We start from the raw sequence: 18,275 nt of genomic DNA, 5'->3' as shown, positions 1-18,275 counted from the left end.
TGTGTTTTCCCTACATGGCTGCCAAACTGTACACGGACGATACTATTTTATACTGTATCACTGATTCTGTTCAATTAGCCATTGAGAAACTGCGACTTTCCTTTCTTGCACTGCAACATTCCTTCATTAATCTCGGACTGATACTTAACGCAAATAAATCAAAATTTGTTTTTTTCAAGATCCAAAAACTCAGACTACAGCAATCTGCATATCTCTACTATCAATGGTTCAAACATCAAAAGGGTTACAGAATACAAATACCTACAAATACAAATTCACATTCAGTCACCATATCAAGAACTTTGTTGACAAATTAAAACAAAAAATTGGCTTTCAATACAGGAATAAATCTAACTTCCCCCTGATCTGTTGGAAGAGGACTGTTGAATAACTATCTTATCAGTGTTAAATTATGAGGATATAATTTACAGAAATGCTGCTGCCTCCATACTTAGTAGACTTAGTTTACCACTCAGCCCTGAGATTTATTACCAGTGATGGCTACAATACTCACCATTGTATCCTCTATGATAAGGTCGGCTGGCTCTCTCTGACTGAAAGATGCAATAATCACTGGTATCTGTATATCTATAAAGCGCTGACTGGAAAATTAACATCATACATCACATCTCTGTTGCACTGGAAGTCTGGTCCACTTCTAACCTGCTTCAGTGACTGTCTGGCTCTTCAGGTACCTCGTGCCAGGAAAGACTGTTTTTAGTGTTAATGCAGCAAACTGATGGAACCTCATCAGGTAGAGAAGGGCAATTTGATTCTGAAATTAAACTGAGTACATTTGAGACTATTCCTTTATTGTTCATCTTAGAGGACATGATGGCATCCAATACATCATTTGGTGGGTTTTGAGGGAACTTTGGGATTACATCCTTGATATAGTGCATATAACCTGCAAATATCTAAAAAAAAACAATCAGAATCACAAAGAACTTGGTTGCTCATTAGCTCAATGAATTCCTCCTCTTCCTGTGAAAAAGGGGTCAAACTCACTTATCAATTCTAATATGTCCAGAATATCTTGAATAGAAAGAAAAGCATATTTTATACAGGAAATGATCAGGAAAAGAAAGCTGTCTTCAGAGAGGTGTGAAATGAGATAAAGAGAGCACAAATAAGGTAAAGAATAAGATAAAGGTATAGTATGGTAGTGGGGACCTTCAGGTAGCTTGCCAAGGGGTCAAGGCTGTCTTCAGTTAAGCAGTGACAGTGATAGGAAAATTATTAGACTGGAAGCTCTAGATTATTTAGAATTACCTGATGCTTTTAATTCCTTTTACTATGACTTCTATGCAAATATTTTCACTACACTACTACAATTGCTCTTACAAGAATAAATTAAGTTGTATTGAACTGAATATAACCAAAAATTGAGTTGAGGTGTAATGGACCACCAATCCACATTTAAATGGGCATGTACTGTATTTCAAGAGCACATCAATTCATAAATGTGCCTGCCTGTCAAATATAAGCACCCCCATTATTAAGTAATCATATTAGCTTAACTTGCCTTGCCAAATACCTAGTTGCACAGTTCCAGACAACTTCATCAGAGTAACACAAAATCCACACATTCAAGCTTTCAGTTTAACCGATTAATATGCCTGGGTTCCAAAATAAAAGGTGGTGTCTACCTATATCATAAAATGTCCGTTAAAACAGACAGTGAGAATGAAGGCTCATGGGTATAAACGGTTACTAAAGTGTCTGATTGTAGGTGGGCTACTATTCAATTTTCCCCATTCACAAAAACAAACAAACAAAAAAAAAAAAATCAGTCCACAGCTTGGTTCAGTCGTAAACAGAACACTAACTAGCTGGTTATATAGTGGAAAGAGAGAATGAAGTGCATACTTAATCCGGATTTATTCAACATTAACATAAGTGCCAGTCACAAAAACAATAGAAGGGAAGTAAGGAATACTTTCTATCAGGGTCCATGATTAAGACATTTTCTTATAAGCCTCTGCTACTGATCCAAGCCAGATCTGCAACTCTTGCTAGTCAGAGCAGAATTGGTTTCAGTTCTATTATGTAAAGTTTGTTCATCACCTCCTTGTCCTAAGCTTGTTAGTTGGCAACATCTTGAGGGTAGTCTTCGTACGTATGAAAAGTGTGCTGCTGGTACTTCAAAGACCCCTTCTCTTGGATTTCACATACCAGTATCTCCTTGGCTTGGAATCAGTGGAAGCAAAGCAGCACAGGCTGCGATTTTTTTTTTTCAATAGAAGGGTCAGTGTTCTCTTTTTGTTTTGTTATAGCAGATTTATGTGAGATATTTAGCGATGCACTGGGAAACTAGTTATCATTCGGATCGCTAGGAAGTACCCTTGTGGAAAGGTCCGGGGGAATATTTTGTAGCAAGAAGGCAGAGGGCATGCAGAAACTGCAAGTGCATGCTTCTACTCCATGCGTGATCCAAAATAGAAGTCCAGTAAAGATAATCCTTGAGTATCAAACTAATATCCCACTTAGATTTTGATTCCTTTGCAGATTGATCATCTTTGATATATGCTTTGATATCAACTAAATGAATAAGAAAATTAAACAGCATGTCTGACAGCTCCTTCCTGCACTGCAGGAGGGAGGAGACAAGAGAAGAAAGAGAAATTCTGGATTTGTTGAAAAATGCTGTAAGTAATTAATGTAACTATAGATGTGTGTGACTGAAAGATGACCATCATTACAGTTTAAACAGAAGGGTAGCCTGCCTTCCGCCTACTCTCAAGACTGAGAACCTACTCTTGAGACTGAGAGAAGGTGATGTAAACAAAATTATGTCCATGACCCAAGGCGGAACTCGACCTTCGCGCACTATACAAGCAGGGTCAGCTTCTGGCTTGTCCTCTTATGTTGACCGCCTCGGGGTGTTCTGACCAACAAGGACAGTGATGGTCATTCTTCTGTCTCACAGATCTATAGTTAAGTTCATAATCTACGATCTGTTTCAATCAATAACCATTTGTGATCCTAAAGCTAAGTCAAAGGAACTTTTGGGTGGGCATTTGAACATAAGAAGTATTAAATCTAAAAGTGATCAAATCCATCATCTTTTACTAGACTCTAATTTAGACTTCCTTTGTTTATCTGAGACTTGGCTTCACGAAAACACTCCAGCAGCATTAAAAGTTGGTTTTAACATTTACAGGAGAGACAGAGTGGGCTCAAAGGGAGGTGGAGTTATGATTTATGTGAAAGATAGTATCCAGTGTAATGAAATCCATTGGTCAAACTGTAAGGAATTGGAATATATTGGTCTAAGTATCATTTTGTCACCACAAAAGTCCTTTGTTCTTATTGTAATTTACCATCCAATTTACCATAGTAGTTTCTATGAGAAATTATTGAAAGAATGTAATTTCAACAAAGAGGTAATTATTATGTGAGATTTTAACATCAAGTGGGAGGACAAATCCTCTAGAAAGAATCTCAAACAGATAACCGATAACTTTGACCTCCTGCAGATGATCAGTGGGCCCACAAGAATAACTAATTCCACCAGGACTCAAATTGATTAATATTTAGTAACAGACCTGAGAGAATTTTAAAATCTTATAATGTGATAACTGGTCTGTCTGACCACAATTTGACTCTGGTGGCCAGAAAACTAATCAATAAGCGATTCAGCCCTTTTGCCAGGGAATATGAATCTTTTGGAATTCCCAAAAATGAACAGGGGAACTTTAAAAATGCTATGCAACAGATTGATTGGGATGACCTACTGTTGGGAATAGACCATGAGGAAGACAGTCAAATATTCTCAAAAAAACTAGAGAGCACTACTAAAGATTTTAATTTCAAATTTAGGCACAAAAATAATAAAAACACTGTCTCTTGGATAAATGTGGACATTTTAAGACTGATGAAAGAACAGGATCTTGTCTTAAAAATTCCAATAACAACTAATTTGAGTCATGACAGACACCACTTTGCTAGTTTAAGGAACAAGGTGGTAAACGTAATAGAAAAGGCAAGAGGTAATTCTAAAATGATCTGGAACCAGTTAAAAAAATTAACAGGACATTGCAATAAAGAAAGGAAACAATCCAGGGGAAGTAGTGGAAGCTCTTAACCACTACTTTATTGACTCTGTAGCTACCATAGCACAATGTTTTTCACCTTAGCACACAAATGTTTGTCCAGTTAATACAATGGAACCGGCTTTCAGCATAAGGAATGCCACTGAATCAGAGGTTACCAGAATGATTAGATATCTCAAGCCATCCAGAGCAAAGGGTATATTTGGTTGGAGGCTGACTGGCAACAAGCCCGTTGGACAGTTTCCCTCAAAGTAAGGCCCTGTTTACACCTGGCATTAACATGCTTCTCGGGTGATCCGATCACAAGTGGACATCTCTAAGTACGCCTGTTCACACCTGGCATTAATATGCGTTTTGAGTGACCACTTGTGATCGGCATTGAACACAGCTTTGGACCAAGGGGAAGCAATGCAATTCCCGTGCCTAGTCTATAGGAAGAGGACGTCAGTTGAGTAGGCATTCCTTCAATGTGGCCCACGACAAAGGACAGACAAGTTTTGATAACTTTAATTTACATCATGTTGTATTTAATACCTGCTATTACCTGCTATTAAATATATTGGTGGCTCTCACTGCCGTAGATCAAAGAATCTGTCCAGCTGGACATCTTATACCAGTTGATGAGATGACAACATATCAGCACACACAATTGCTGATTTGCATGTGACCGCTACAGTGGGCAGGTCTGTGCCCATTAGGAGTGACTTGGATTTGTATTGGATTTTCATTTGATTCTTGATGGCGAGTTAATGGAACTAAACCATTTTCAGTGCAACACCTATGGAATAATGAAGGCTGCTGCCTCTTTGCTGCCTACATCAGACTCGTTTTGCCAGATGGAAATACTACAGGTTCAAAGCAAGCATTATGGACTTGGAGTGGAAGGGCCTGAAATAACAGTGTTTAGGCAATTGATCAAACATGGGTCACTCATACCCATCCCTAATTGAAGTCTTAGACTCATGTAATAAACATGTATTCCCCAATGTGAACAGTTTACATTGTGTTTTGATCATAGTGCCTGTTAGAAGCTGCTCCATTGAGCGCCTGTTGAGACAGGATAAGATCCAGCAGAGCAACCATGCTCACAGGAAGATTAAATTGCCTCATTGCTGGCATTTGAAAGTGAATTTCTAATCTTGTGTTTCGTTTTTAGTCAAATGAAATAATTTAATCATTTAAGGCCAAGCCACACCATCTTGCCCTTTAAACTGTCAACTTGCACAGGTAGGCTGTGTCCCAATGAATTTTCATGTAAATGTCATGTGGGGGAATGTTGTGTAGGCCTATGAGCCTTGGTTAATTCATCAGATTCACTTCTAGTCTTGTCTACTTGCTGTTGTACTATTGAAGGCCTTTTTAGTTTTATTTGATAATGACTGCTCTCATTTAAAGTATCCATTAAATGAATGGATGTTTTATGGCTATGTTATAGACAAGCCTATATTGAGAGTGACAGGTGGTTATGGCTCTGGGTCAGAGTAGGCTAATTTATCGCACTGAAAGTCAAAATTTTCACATTTGCCTAACATGTGCAAGTTTGACCGCTGGACCGCTTGTGTTTATTTGCCCCAAAAAGCCAAAAAACATTGCTGCACATTAGCTGTAAGCTACCTCGCTATGGAAGGCACTAGGATGTGCAGGGAGCCCAGTATTTGTGTTTATCTATATTTGTTGAGTGAGCAAAATTATTTATATTTGTGTTTATATTCAAATAAAAGTGGAAAAATCCAGCTATTGTTTTATTACGCTTTTAATTTTAGGATATTTAAGTGTTAAAGTGTTTATGAATAAACTATCTTATGAAGTAGGTCCCCACACCAGGTCTCAAACTTGAGTCTCCCAGATCATACATGACTGCGCTGACTACTGAGCTAAAACCAAGTGCATCACAAATGCGCAGACAGGCCTCTACTTATCTATACACCTATGACACAGAGACTGTGCAGCATGCAACATGTTGAGAAGAACTTCAAAGGCGATAATTGCTTTGCACTTTTCATTTATTATTTCATTTATTTTTTACAACCTAACTTTGTGGAAAGGAGAAAGGGAACAACAGGTTATGGAGAGTCCCTTGGGAGCACTTTGCTTGTGTCAGTAGCTCAACTTTATCTCTGGGGAACACCCCCAACTTTGGGAGTGATGTTCAAATAAGGAAATGTGCATGTAGCAGGTGGATGTGACTTCCGTCGTTGAGACTCGCTGTTAGACGTATCAGCAGAGCAGAGGAGAGAGACTGAGATAGCGACGTAAACAACCTGCACACTGGTATTTGACATGGGTTTTTTTTTCAAAATATTTGTACTAAATAAATGTTCGTAAAAAACCCATTATTTGTGCTTTGCTGAATAACATCATTGGATTAAGGCCCACCCCTAGAAGGCATGGGCCGTTTCTGTGGGAGTGTGCCTGTCTGTTTGTGGTCAGTTCAGCCTCTGACCTAAGTGACTCCAGTTCTTTCTGTTATTTCCCTCAAGTCTATCTCCTTTTCCTTCTCCTTTCTGTACGTTTTATGGGGTACATTCATAAAGGACTGGGATACACGTAGATTTTTTGCTCAAGTTGCTCTAATATTTTCAACCCAGACAGAAATGTATTTGCATCAGTTTGTATGTAACACACGTAAACACTTGTTGCTTATGGCCTTTGTGACAGTTGATCAATCTGAGGAATTTCCTGGATGACTGGATTAAGTTTAGCTGAAATGATGGAAAAGCAAAGGTATCACACCATTTATATAGAGATGAATTCAAAAGTCAGTTTCTGTCTTCGCAAGTAATCATTAACATAAATGCAGCCAAACAAGTTGTTAATTTTTTTGTGTTTGTGTGTCATTTTATAGTCACAGATGAAGACTGATCATCAATCATGAAGGCCAGAGCTTGTAAAGAAAGGATGGTCCGCATTTGCTGTTCAAAGTATGCTGCCATCTCCCTTTTCCTGGTTATGTTTGTCTTCATCCTTGTGCTTTTTAACATGGATGTCCTGGAGGTGAGCATTAGGTCTTGAGTGGAACTGCTTGAAGGGTGGACCCTGTTTGAAATACTCAGATTTCAGGATATTGTTTTCATATGCAATGTGGCTTTGGACAACAGTAATATTCTTTATCAACATTTGTAAACAAATGCAATTTAAGACAAATGGTACTTTTGCTAACAATCCTGCATTTGGCTGACAGCACCAACTCCTCTAATTAAAATATTTATATTTTTATATACTTTTATTAGTGTAATTGATGCCTAGCAGTCACACTCGTGTTCTCTTGCATACTCATAATTATTATTATTATTATTATTTTATTCTGTGCATTTCTTTGCACAATGCTCGTCTGCAACTTGAAAACCGTTCAATCAACACATACCATTCTTATATCAAACTGTGCAGAATTATGTGTAGATTATGCAATGACTTTGAATATTTAATGACTTATTGCAGAAAAACATGATTTTTAAAATATTTTTGTCACCTATCTCTTCATTGACTGTCATGAAGCCCATACATTCAATGCAGTGGAAACTCCACTTCAAATGTTCAACTTCAATCTCCACATGCTTATCACCCCTTTATGAACACATGATTACAACACTCATAGTTTGACATACAACATACATTAAGCTCATGAGCTGTTTTCATTTCCTGTGCACTAATAACAGGCATAATTTAAAGTAGCAACTTCATGCAAGTTTCTAAATATTTACTTCAACATGCAAGTGAACTGTGGTGGACTACACAATTCTAGGAATTATTTTTGAGTTTATGAGTGTGATTACAGACAAGCAGCTGCATTCAAATGCAAAACATCAATGCAAAACCAAACTAATCAATCACATGCATTGTCTTCAGGAAATGCTCTTCTAGTTTTTCATTTTATTATTTTCATCTATATTTTTCTTATTGTCAATAAATCCCTTGAAAAGACCAAAACCAATAATGTTTTAGTCCATCTCTCAATACTTTCCCTACCCTGTCTGTGACCCTCAGCCCCAAGCCCATTAATTCTTGCTGAAGATGTACGTGTAAATCTTTAAACACAAGTCACAAATATCTACAGCTTTTTTTCCCTTATCGAGAGTGTTTGGAGGGTGTATGGAGTTGTTTTTAGCTAAGGCTGATGCTGTGACTCTTAAATGCCCTTCTCTCTTGTCACTTGCATACAATGACATATTTTTGAGCCAATCAGAGGCCTATACCACGAAGCAAGTTCAACATACCCAGGATATCTTTTCGTTATCTGGCTTCACAGAGCCTAAAATTGGCTGTCCAGAGAACCAGTACTACGAAGCTGGTTATCAACCTGCTCAGTCAACCCGGGGTTTTCCTATCCAGCTATGGGCGCGTTCATGTGAAAGAGGCAGGGTTTGTAATTACGAGCGACATCGTCAGAACCATGAATGAAGTACCTCATGATATGAGATGCAATGGTGATACCAAGTACTTGTGGGAAACTTCTGTTAATTACAGCAAAAAAGTTATATTCAACCAAGTGTGATGTAAATGACAGCCTGTGATCATACAACAGAATAAGAAGATGTAGAAACACTAGCAATAATTTCCATATATTAAAAGTATGCTACGGTTTAAAAAACATGTAGGAATTATTATATATGACTTAAGTACAGAGAGATTTTTTTGCTATTTAGTTGGATGATGAAGAAACCATTCTGAATGTCTCACATAAAAAAGAAACTTAAAGTAATGTCAGACTGTTTCTGCTACCGAAGCAATTAACAGTGTGTGGATTATTTTTCTGATAAAAGACAATATTTCGTTTTTATTTCCAGTTATCATCACACAGTTGTCTCATGTTATTCTGAGCTGCAGTGATGGAATCAGAGTGTAAAATCATCCACACTGTCAGTTATCACTCCAGGGATAAAATCGACTTTGCACAATTAAAATGCAGCTAAAATCATCATTATGTGATTATTGTCGTAAACGATATCTCTGTTTGTTAGAAGCTCTGTTTTGAAACCAGAGTGGAAATAGAAAGTCTGGAACAATAAAATGTTTCCACTGACCTATTAAAATATATATCGCTCTTTTTACTTGTCACTTTATTGTAAACTCAGGACTTTTGTCCATGTCAGGATCTTGTAAGAATGATGACTCTTTTTTTTCCAGTGATCTGATTGGTCAGTGGTCGGAGTGTTGACAGGTTGTGATCCGATCCTCTGAAGTTAACCTGCTCCGGAGCAGGTTAGCTGTTAAGCATAAGTTACCATGGTGATGAACCCCAGTAAGAAGTGAACCAGCGTCATAGGACTGAAAACCCAGATTTAAACCTGAAGTTACCTCACTAACCCCAAATCCTGCTTCGTAGTACAGGCCTCAGGTGCTGATGACATGGTTCTGTTGGTGGGGGTTGCTGCCCTGCTAGCACAACCAAAGTGGTGCAGCTAGCTCCTGCTGTGAGGGTGTAGGGGAAATGCATATCATCATGGTGCAGCAACCTTGGTCCATTGAAAAACTACTATAGTTTCATTTTCTTTAAAAGCCAATTTCTCAGATCAGTTGGCTACTGTAGTTTTTAGCCCACATTAGTCAATCAGTTAAAAATAGTGAATTTGTTGAGGACTATTTGTCTTACATTATGCTTGTCTTACATTATTATTATCTTTGTCACATCACTCTCTTGACCCCCTGCCAGTTTCAGCATGAAATGATCACCACCTTCCCTGCTCCAAGACCTCACCTGCAACACCGCTTCTGCAGCTTCCAACCACGGCACTCTGAAGATGCTCTGGAGGAACGCCTCCTATTAGACTCCATTGCTTGGCCTGAAACTCCATCCTTGCCAGATCCTCTTTCCCTGGAGCAGACCACCGATCCTGCCCACAGCACCTTCACTATTCTCCCAGAGGAGGGTGGGCAACAGTGGCATGTAGGGGATCAGCTGGAAGTTATGATCAAAACGTATGACTTCAAGGGCCGTCCTAAGAAATCCGGGGGAGATGTCTTACTCGCCCGTCTGCACAACCAAGTACTTGGTGCAGGTGTGGCTGGACAAGTGCTGGATCATCTCAATGGCTCCTACTCTGCTGTATTTTCTTTACTCTGGGAGGGAAGCGCACAGGTTGAGGTGATGCTATAAACTATGATGTTAAATGTGATTGTGTCAATCTTCTAACTGACCATTAGCTAAGCCCCACCCCCTCAGTTAGTATTGCTAGGCTGGCCTATCAACTTTTTGGTTTTGCATGGCACATATGCAGTTTACAATGATATTGGGGGCAGATTTATGACTCAAAATCCTTAGTAATTTTCAAAATAGTGTGTTCTTTATTTCATACAGTGGTTGGATTATTCTGTATGTTGTCAGTAATTCTGATCAAAATCAAGATGACACTCTACCTATGATGGCACATCTGCCAAAATCCATGAGTGCAAATGAAATCCACGCCTGCGGATGTAGAGGAACTGCGCACAGAACTCAAACAGCTGTGCATACATATTATTTTTGCAAGTGCTTTCACAGCACTCGTGTGCAAAATATCTCTGCTCGCACAAGCAATATTGTAGCCTGCGAAGAGAAAACAATGCTTTGAGTGCAGGGGTTTCTGGTGTTGGATCTGGCAGGAGTGCGTTTGGTTATTAGTAATAATTAATAATTATCAGATATAATTGTTAATCATAAAAATGTATGCAATTATTAATATTTACTCATAATTATGGGGCACTACCCGGAAAATGGGACCAATAACCAAACAATAAGGTAGTCTCATAAAGGAGTTCACCTAGAATGTTAATATCTGAGGGATATCAACATTCACAGATGAACGAAGAAGGTTTGAATTCGAGCTCTGACTCTCTCAATCAGCCACATTTCACAATAATATATATATATATATATATATATATATATATATATATATATATATATATATATAATGACAAAAGACTTCTCTTTAAAGATATAACAGTGTTTATTAAACAATAGCACAGTTAACAAAGTTAGCAGATGCTTAAACCACTGTCCTAAAATCTAATTCTACCTAAGCAATAACATACGTAAAACAGCCATGTACAGTGAAAACACACGCAAGCAGGAGCATGTATGTGTGTGTTTGTGTGTGGACGGCAAGATGGTTACGTGATCTGGCATGATGACGTCAAGAATTTAGATGCGGACGTGACTCTGGGAGGAAGTCATGTCACATGAGAACCAAATGGCGGAAGTGACCGTGGTGTCTTGGTTAGAACAATAGCAGGTTAACAATAGAAGTCGGCATCTCTAAACTCACCCAATGCTGAGTAAAACACATGTGTCTGATGGCAGATAAGGAGGGACAGAGCGACGCTGTGTCCGATGTTATCTGACTGTCAGATGTGTAAGAAGATGTGTGTGCATGATTATGTGTGTGCGTGTGGGTTAGAAACAAGAGGGAAGAAAGCAACTGTGGGGGGAGGGAGAGAAGCAGTTGTTTTGTCCACAGAGAGCACGTACGGACAGCAGTCGGTAACACACGTTGTCTCTTATCTCTTATCTCTTATTTCCGATCGACAAACATTACTTTCACACTCATGTTGGCACAAACACAGCAGTCCTGAGTGGGACAAACACAAAACAGTCTAGCGTGGTGAACATAACTAAACAGGCAGCAAACTTCATAATTCTTAATGGGTGTGTCACTGAGTGGGGAGGACCTGTTAGAAACGTGAACTTCTGCTAAGGACTATGCTTCCTTTGGACAGTCACTAAGCCACCCTGGCTTCCTGACTGTTTGGGAACTACCGGGGAGTAGGAGCTACTCTAGGTCGGCCTGCACCGGCTACTGGGGACTGGCTAACTACAATAGCTAATGACTGGTTTTCCATGATGTGGAGACACATTTCCCATTCGCTGAACCTTATCTCCAACACTGCAAATAAACTACATGTATTACATGTACCATTATCACTAAAGGACGCAGAGGAATAGCTAAACATGTGACACACCGAGTAAGAGAGAGCGGGAGAGGGAGAGAGAGAAGCCATTGCTCACTGCTACTGCTCACACCTTTGCTCTTTGTGTTTTCCTGTTTGGAGAAGCTAAAAAAGAGAACACCCTTCAAACTCTTTAAATGCCAAATATAGCTCTCACTACAACCCGTGCACACCACCATGTGGAGAAATCCAAAGATTGACAGATCTGCTGTGCCTAGTTGTGGTGGCTAAACTATGATTGGACAATCGCTGCTTGGGGGAGGGGTTTAGTGAATGGTTAGTTCTTCACACATGGGTATGTGTAGATCAATCTGGTTTACACCTTAAACGAAATGTTCAACTTTAACTAATGTTCAGTTTATTTGTCTTTACTGCTATGACAGTTTCAAGTAATGGGGCTGAAATTTGAACTCTGGTTCTCTGTCCTATCAGGTGACACTGGTTCACCCCAGTGAGGCTGTCACAGTGCTGCAAAGGTTGACCAGAGAACAGCCAGATAGGGTTTATTTCAAGAGCGTCTTTCGCTCAGGCTCAGTCTCTGAAACTACCACCTGTAATGTCTTCCTGCGTCCAACCCAGCAGCCACTGTGCAACTACACTGACCTCCACGCAGGTGATCCGTGGTTCTGCTACAAGCCAAAGAAGCTGAGCTGTGATACCAGGATCAAGCACTCCAAGGGAGGATTCAATCAAAAACTCAAGGCAAAGGAGGAAATGCTCTTTAAAAGGTGAAGGGGCAGAGAGACAGGACTGGCATTTTGTTTGACTTCTAATAAATGTATGTATCTCCTTGGTGGAAATCTCAGGAGTTTGTCAGCTGGTAAAGATCGAGTCTAAAGGTGTTTTAAGGACCATTTTAGCAAAATACATTAGTCTCTGCATGAAAAAACGGTTTGGTTATTACATTTTATTTCTTGACGTGGCATACTTGTCAGCAAACAGTGGCATATTTACACAGAGCAATATTAGCAGTCATTTAGAGTTTCTATATACACTCACTGGCCACTTCATTGAGTACACCTGTGCAATCTAATGCAATCCAGTACAACAGCTCTGCCATAAATTCTACATTTATGAAGCTTATACATTTTCAGTTTTTGTAGACATTATCAGAAAGTTGATAATTCTACTTTATGTTTATTATTGAGGTTGTAGTGGGAGGTGGTCATGTACTGGAGTGTATTATATTGAAAAGTGTTCCTAATATTTTGCCCCCCTCATGTATGTTAATGGGGTGGACAAAATATTAGGAACACCATTCAGTATACCTCAACAATAAACATAAAGTATAATTATTGTTTATCAATGCTTTTTTTTGCTGAAAACAGCTGTCTGATACATATGTGTATTTTATTATGCACGTTTTATTCTTCAGTGGTGTCAACATGAAAGTCTCCATTAACGCTTCAGGATCAGCCAATGTCAGCGTGTTGCCAAAAATGAAAGGTAAAGCAGAATTTTCACTAATTCAACCTCTGCCTGTAACAATAATTCAAACTTTAATGTGCTACAGACAATTACAAGTAAAAAAAGACAGGAAGAAACATTTACAAACAACCTACCATTACCTTTACTGGCACGCTATTGGTTTTAGTCTTTTAATGGGATTTGTTTATAATAGGAAAAATATACAATAATGCCAGCTATATCCCTTAATTTCTTTTCAGGTCAACCAGAGGTAAAGAGCAGCAGTGTGAAGTCTGGCCCTTCTGGCTATTACTATCAGGATGTGTGGCGGGCCCTCGATGGCACCACAGTCCGCCAGTTCAACACATCCTCTGCTATAAGTCAGTGTCTGAAAGGCAAGGTGGTCCACCTGTATGGAGACTCTACCATCAGGCAGTGGTTTGAACACCTCAATGCAGCACTACCAGGTAGTTAATAAACAGAAATCTCAAGCAACAGTTTAAGCTGCAGTGTGAACATAATCAATGTGTCCCAATTTGTGTTCCCTGTGTGATACTTTTAGATCTCAAGAAGTTTAACCTGCACAACCCGAAGCAAGTTGGTCCCTTCATGGCCTTAGACTATGCAAACAACATTTTGGTGACATACCGCTGCCACGGTCCCCCTATCCGTTTTACCAACATCCCAACCAATGAGCTGCGCTACATTGCCAATGAACTAGATGATTTAGTTGGAGGCATCAATACTGTTGTCGTTCTTGGCATCTGGGCACACTTCAGCACCTTCCCCATTGAGCTCTACATCCAGCGGCTGCAGAGTATCCGCAGGGCGGTGCTGCGGCTGCTGGACAGGGCTCCAGGTACGCTGGTTATCATCCGGACAGCAAACCTCAAAGCATTGTCGCTTTATGAGGCGCTGACCAACAGTGACTGGTACTCGCTGCAGCATGAAAAGGTGCTCAGGGCCATGTTCAGAGGACTGAATGTCCATCTGGTGGACGCCTGGGAGATGGTCTTGGCCTACCACCTGCCTCACAGCCTCCATCCACAACCTCCCATTATTAAGAATATGATCGACGTCCTCTTGTCCTACATATGCCCTCAAAATGGCGGCTAGATGTGTGTTTGTTAGGAGAAAGGAGTGGGAATTCAAGTACTTGTGCTGAGGTTACATGTTATCTCTGTGTTTTCGCCAGGTGCTGAAAGGCACTTGATATTTTTCTATTTTTAATCAGGGAAGTTGACAGAGCACAAAATGCCTATAAAAAAAGGAAATAGAACAGGATAAAAAGCAGCTGCATGACAGGTTGAAGTTTGAGTTGTAGTAAACTGCTGATGAACTCTGGGAGATGCAGGATCACTGACTGTAGAAGATTCAAATGAAGCAGATTATGAGAAGTAATGCCTTGAAATATTGATGCAGAGGCCCAGTCCTTAATTAGTTCATCTATGATAAATAGTATAGGATTCTGAGCTAACCATCTACCTCCAAGAGTCATTGCTGCATCTTTGATTGGTACAATGTGATCAGTGTAGTTCACCACAGGTATCTTAATGTGAAATTAGTATTGTGGTTGCTGGAAACAATTTATGGTAAAAGATCTACTATAAATATATTTAATTGTAATGTTAATTTCTGGATCTGTCAACTCAACTACTCATCTTGCCACTTCAGAATTGACTTCTACAGGCCTGACTTAGACATCACCTGCAATTTTACATCATACCACTTAAAACTAATCAAGTGGAACTTGAACCATTTACTTTGGGAAAATATTACCTATACTTCTTCAATGAAAACTATGACGTAAACTTTTGTTGCTGAAACTTTTTTCACAATGAAAACAGGACTAAAGGTAAATAAACAGAAACGTTTGATGAAACTTATTACATTTTTCATCAACAAATATTGTAGGGCCTCACAAGCTAAACCGCATGTTCGTCACTCTAAGCAACAAAGAAAGTCCTTAAAAGACTCAGTCTCCCAGAATCCACTAGGTACTTCACACCTGGATGTTAACTCCGCCACTGGAACCAGCTTTCAGCTACCATTGGTCGAGTGTGGCCTGCGACTAATGACGTCAACTTAACAACAACACCAATAAACAATTTCAAATCTGTCTCTGTGCAATGTCCCATCACTGTTAAAAGGCACCCTCTCTGTGCTGTACTTCTGCAAAGGTGACAGAGATACCCTTCTGATCAGACAAGAACAAAGAACAAAGGGACCACATTTTTCTTATCCTAACCACTTGGCCATGTATAGTGTGAGATTAACTCAGCTTTGTTCAGTACTCGTGTGATTACAAGTTTATAACGGGTTAACCACTGCAAGTCACGCAGTGTTTTTGAAGAGTGAGAGGTGATCAAATCCCTTCTATCTTCCGACGTCCACAAGATCTCTGCTTTCCTCTCCACTGCTACACATGGGACCAGAAAGAGACGTGACCCAGACCCAGCTAATGAGCCAGCACAATGTGATCACATGGTGTGCTGTGGCACAGGACCCACTTCACTATAGGATTGTGTGTTATTTTGATGCTTAACACTGATGTTAGATGGTAGATGCTAAAGCCTGATGTTAAATGTTTTGTGAGAGTTCCACCTGTTGAGCTGTGTTGTTTCGGTCAATCTAACTGTTGATTCAGTTTTCACTTTGTTGTGGTTTCACCCAGTTAGACTTTGCATGCATTTCTCTCTCTCCCTCTATCTCTTTCTTTCTCTCTCTCTTACTAACATACACACACACACAAACATAGTGAGTACCTATGGTTCACGCTCAACTCTTTTCAAATCCTTCTACCTGTGTTAGCAGCTCCTTTGTGTCTGTCTGTTTCCACACACGTGATCTCATGCACCATATGTGGTTTGTCTGCCATATTGTTGTAGTTCTTCCTTCCTTTGTCTACTTCACCCACCTGACATGGTTGAGTCAGCCATAATGCTTTGTATTTCCCCTTTTGTCTTTCATGCCACATACACATACACACAAACACACACACACACACACACACACACACACACACGCTATATATAATTACACCATTAGCTAGAATTTCCAGTTATATTGATGTTTGTTGTACTTGAATAGTTTTGGATGTAGTTGTTATTGTTGAAGTAGAATAAAATCCTGTAGTATTGTAAGTTGCATTGGTGGTTTTCGCTTGAATATTGTTGAAGTCAACCTCTGCCGTACAGTAAATTGCCTTTATTGTGTTATTTTATTGATGCTACAGACTCGGCTATAATGATGTTATGACTGAATGTGGGTATTAATCATTTAATCATTTCATCCTCTTATTTGATTATCTTTAGTAATAATTAAGATATCAAAATTCAGGATGAATTATTTATGAGACTAAATCAGTGAGTTGGTTGTCAGTTCCCTGTCTTCCAGGGTGGTGCCCCCAAGGTGGATTTAATGTGATGTAGGAAAATGATGTAGGAACTACATTTTCATAATAACGTACTTGTATACACACTACAGCGACTTCTGGAGTTGTTTTTGAGAGAATTTTACTTTTGCTTCTAAAAAAGCTAAACTGAAAGTGACACAATAGAACGGAGTGCTGTCAAGTTGAACAATAAGAAAGGAATTTTATCACAGGTTCATGCTCACCGTTTAAAAAGGAATCTAGAAGAGATAATAAGTGAAAGCCAACATGGCTTCATGGACAAACATCATATTAGCTCTACTATCTGATTAAAATTATTTAAAATTATTAAAATAATTCAAACTACATAAATTCAAGTGCACTGCTTGTGTTTCTGGACTTCTATAAGGCATTCGATTCAATTGAACATTCTTTGATTATACAAGCCCTGCAGATATTTGGTTTTGGAAATTATTTTATTAATAATATTGCCATGTTTATAAGGACATAAATAGCTCCTTAATTTTATATCCCAACATTTCCAAAAGGTTTCCTATTTCAAGAGGTATACGCCAAGGATTCCCTATTCCTTGTTTTCTGATTTTGATTGTTGCTGAACTTTTGTTTTTAAATATTTCACATAGTCCAGATATTCAAGGTTTAACAATTTTTAACAGAGAGATAAAAATTACACAGCTAGCTGATGAGACAGTATTATTTTTAGGTTAATATTAAGGTTAAATGGCAAATACAGAGTGCATTACATGTAACTGGAGAATTTTCAGAAGCTTCAAATATTAAACTTTTATTTTTATTTGAGACTGAAGAGAAACTTATGTTTAATATCCCTGTGAAACGATGTGTAAAATATCTTGGCATTCATATTTCAAAAGATATGGCTCTCAGACAGCAGCTAAATTTTCTTCCAAAAATTACGTCAATTCTCAACATGTGGCTTTAGAGGGACCTTTCCATTTTTAGAAGAGTGTTATTGACAAAGGCTGAAGGTATGTCAACATTTGTTTATCCTGCTCTGTCACTTTTTGTTAATGATGTACTCTGTAAGGACATTAATAATTTATTTATCAAATTTGTGTGGAAGAATTGGCACCGTTATCTCAAAAAAGTTTAAAGAGGATGGAAGGGGGATTGAAAATCTTAAATTTTGTTCATTTATGCTGTGCCTTTAAGATTAAGTGGCTTAAAAAATGTTTGAAACTTCTGCAATCATTATGGCATTTTATACCACATAATATATTTAAAAATTTAGGTGGCTTAAATTTTCTAATGGGGTGTAACTATACTGTTTCTAAATTGCCGGTAAACTGAACTTCTATCAGCAGGTTATGTTCATTCGATATGTTAATGTTTTGTTGACAATGTTGAGGACATCATTAAAATTAACAGTGAGGAAAATATTTCCCAGCAGCAGATCTTCCTGTCTGCCCACTAGACTGACACAGACCATTGACTGCACTGATAAAATTAAAATAAAGAAATGAAAACAAGAACAA

The 18,275-nt window shown here is 38.8% G+C and overlaps 1 protein-coding gene across 2 annotated transcripts in view; it reads left to right on the top strand.

Moving 5' to 3' along the window:
- Positions 1–14,728, top strand: part of LOC137175985 (NXPE family member 3-like) — a 60,162-nt gene extending 45,434 nt beyond the window's left edge. Inside the window, exons 2-7 of one of the 2 annotated variants that reach the window (XM_067581936.1) lie at positions 6,901–7,049; positions 9,706–10,137; positions 12,414–12,709; positions 13,357–13,427; positions 13,649–13,855; positions 13,951–14,728. In XM_067581936.1, the coding sequence (XP_067438037.1) occupies positions 6,927–7,049; positions 9,706–10,137; positions 12,414–12,709; positions 13,357–13,427; positions 13,649–13,855; positions 13,951–14,504 (1,683 nt within the window). In that variant the 5' untranslated portion in view covers positions 6,901–6,926 and the 3' untranslated portion in view covers positions 14,505–14,728. Of the gene's footprint in view, positions 1–6,900; positions 7,050–9,705; positions 10,138–12,413; positions 12,710–13,356; positions 13,428–13,648; positions 13,856–13,950 lie in introns of those variants that run through there. The other variant, XR_010925766.1, reaches the window with a different exon arrangement.
- Positions 14,729–18,275: the final 3,547 nt, after the last annotated feature.

Source organism: Thunnus thynnus, chromosome 23 (genome assembly GCF_963924715.1).
Source record: "Thunnus thynnus chromosome 23, fThuThy2.1, whole genome shotgun sequence".
Classification (NCBI taxonomy): Eukaryota; Metazoa; Chordata; class Actinopteri; order Scombriformes; family Scombridae; genus Thunnus; species Thunnus thynnus.
This window is presented reverse-complemented; position numbering and strand designations above follow the sequence as displayed.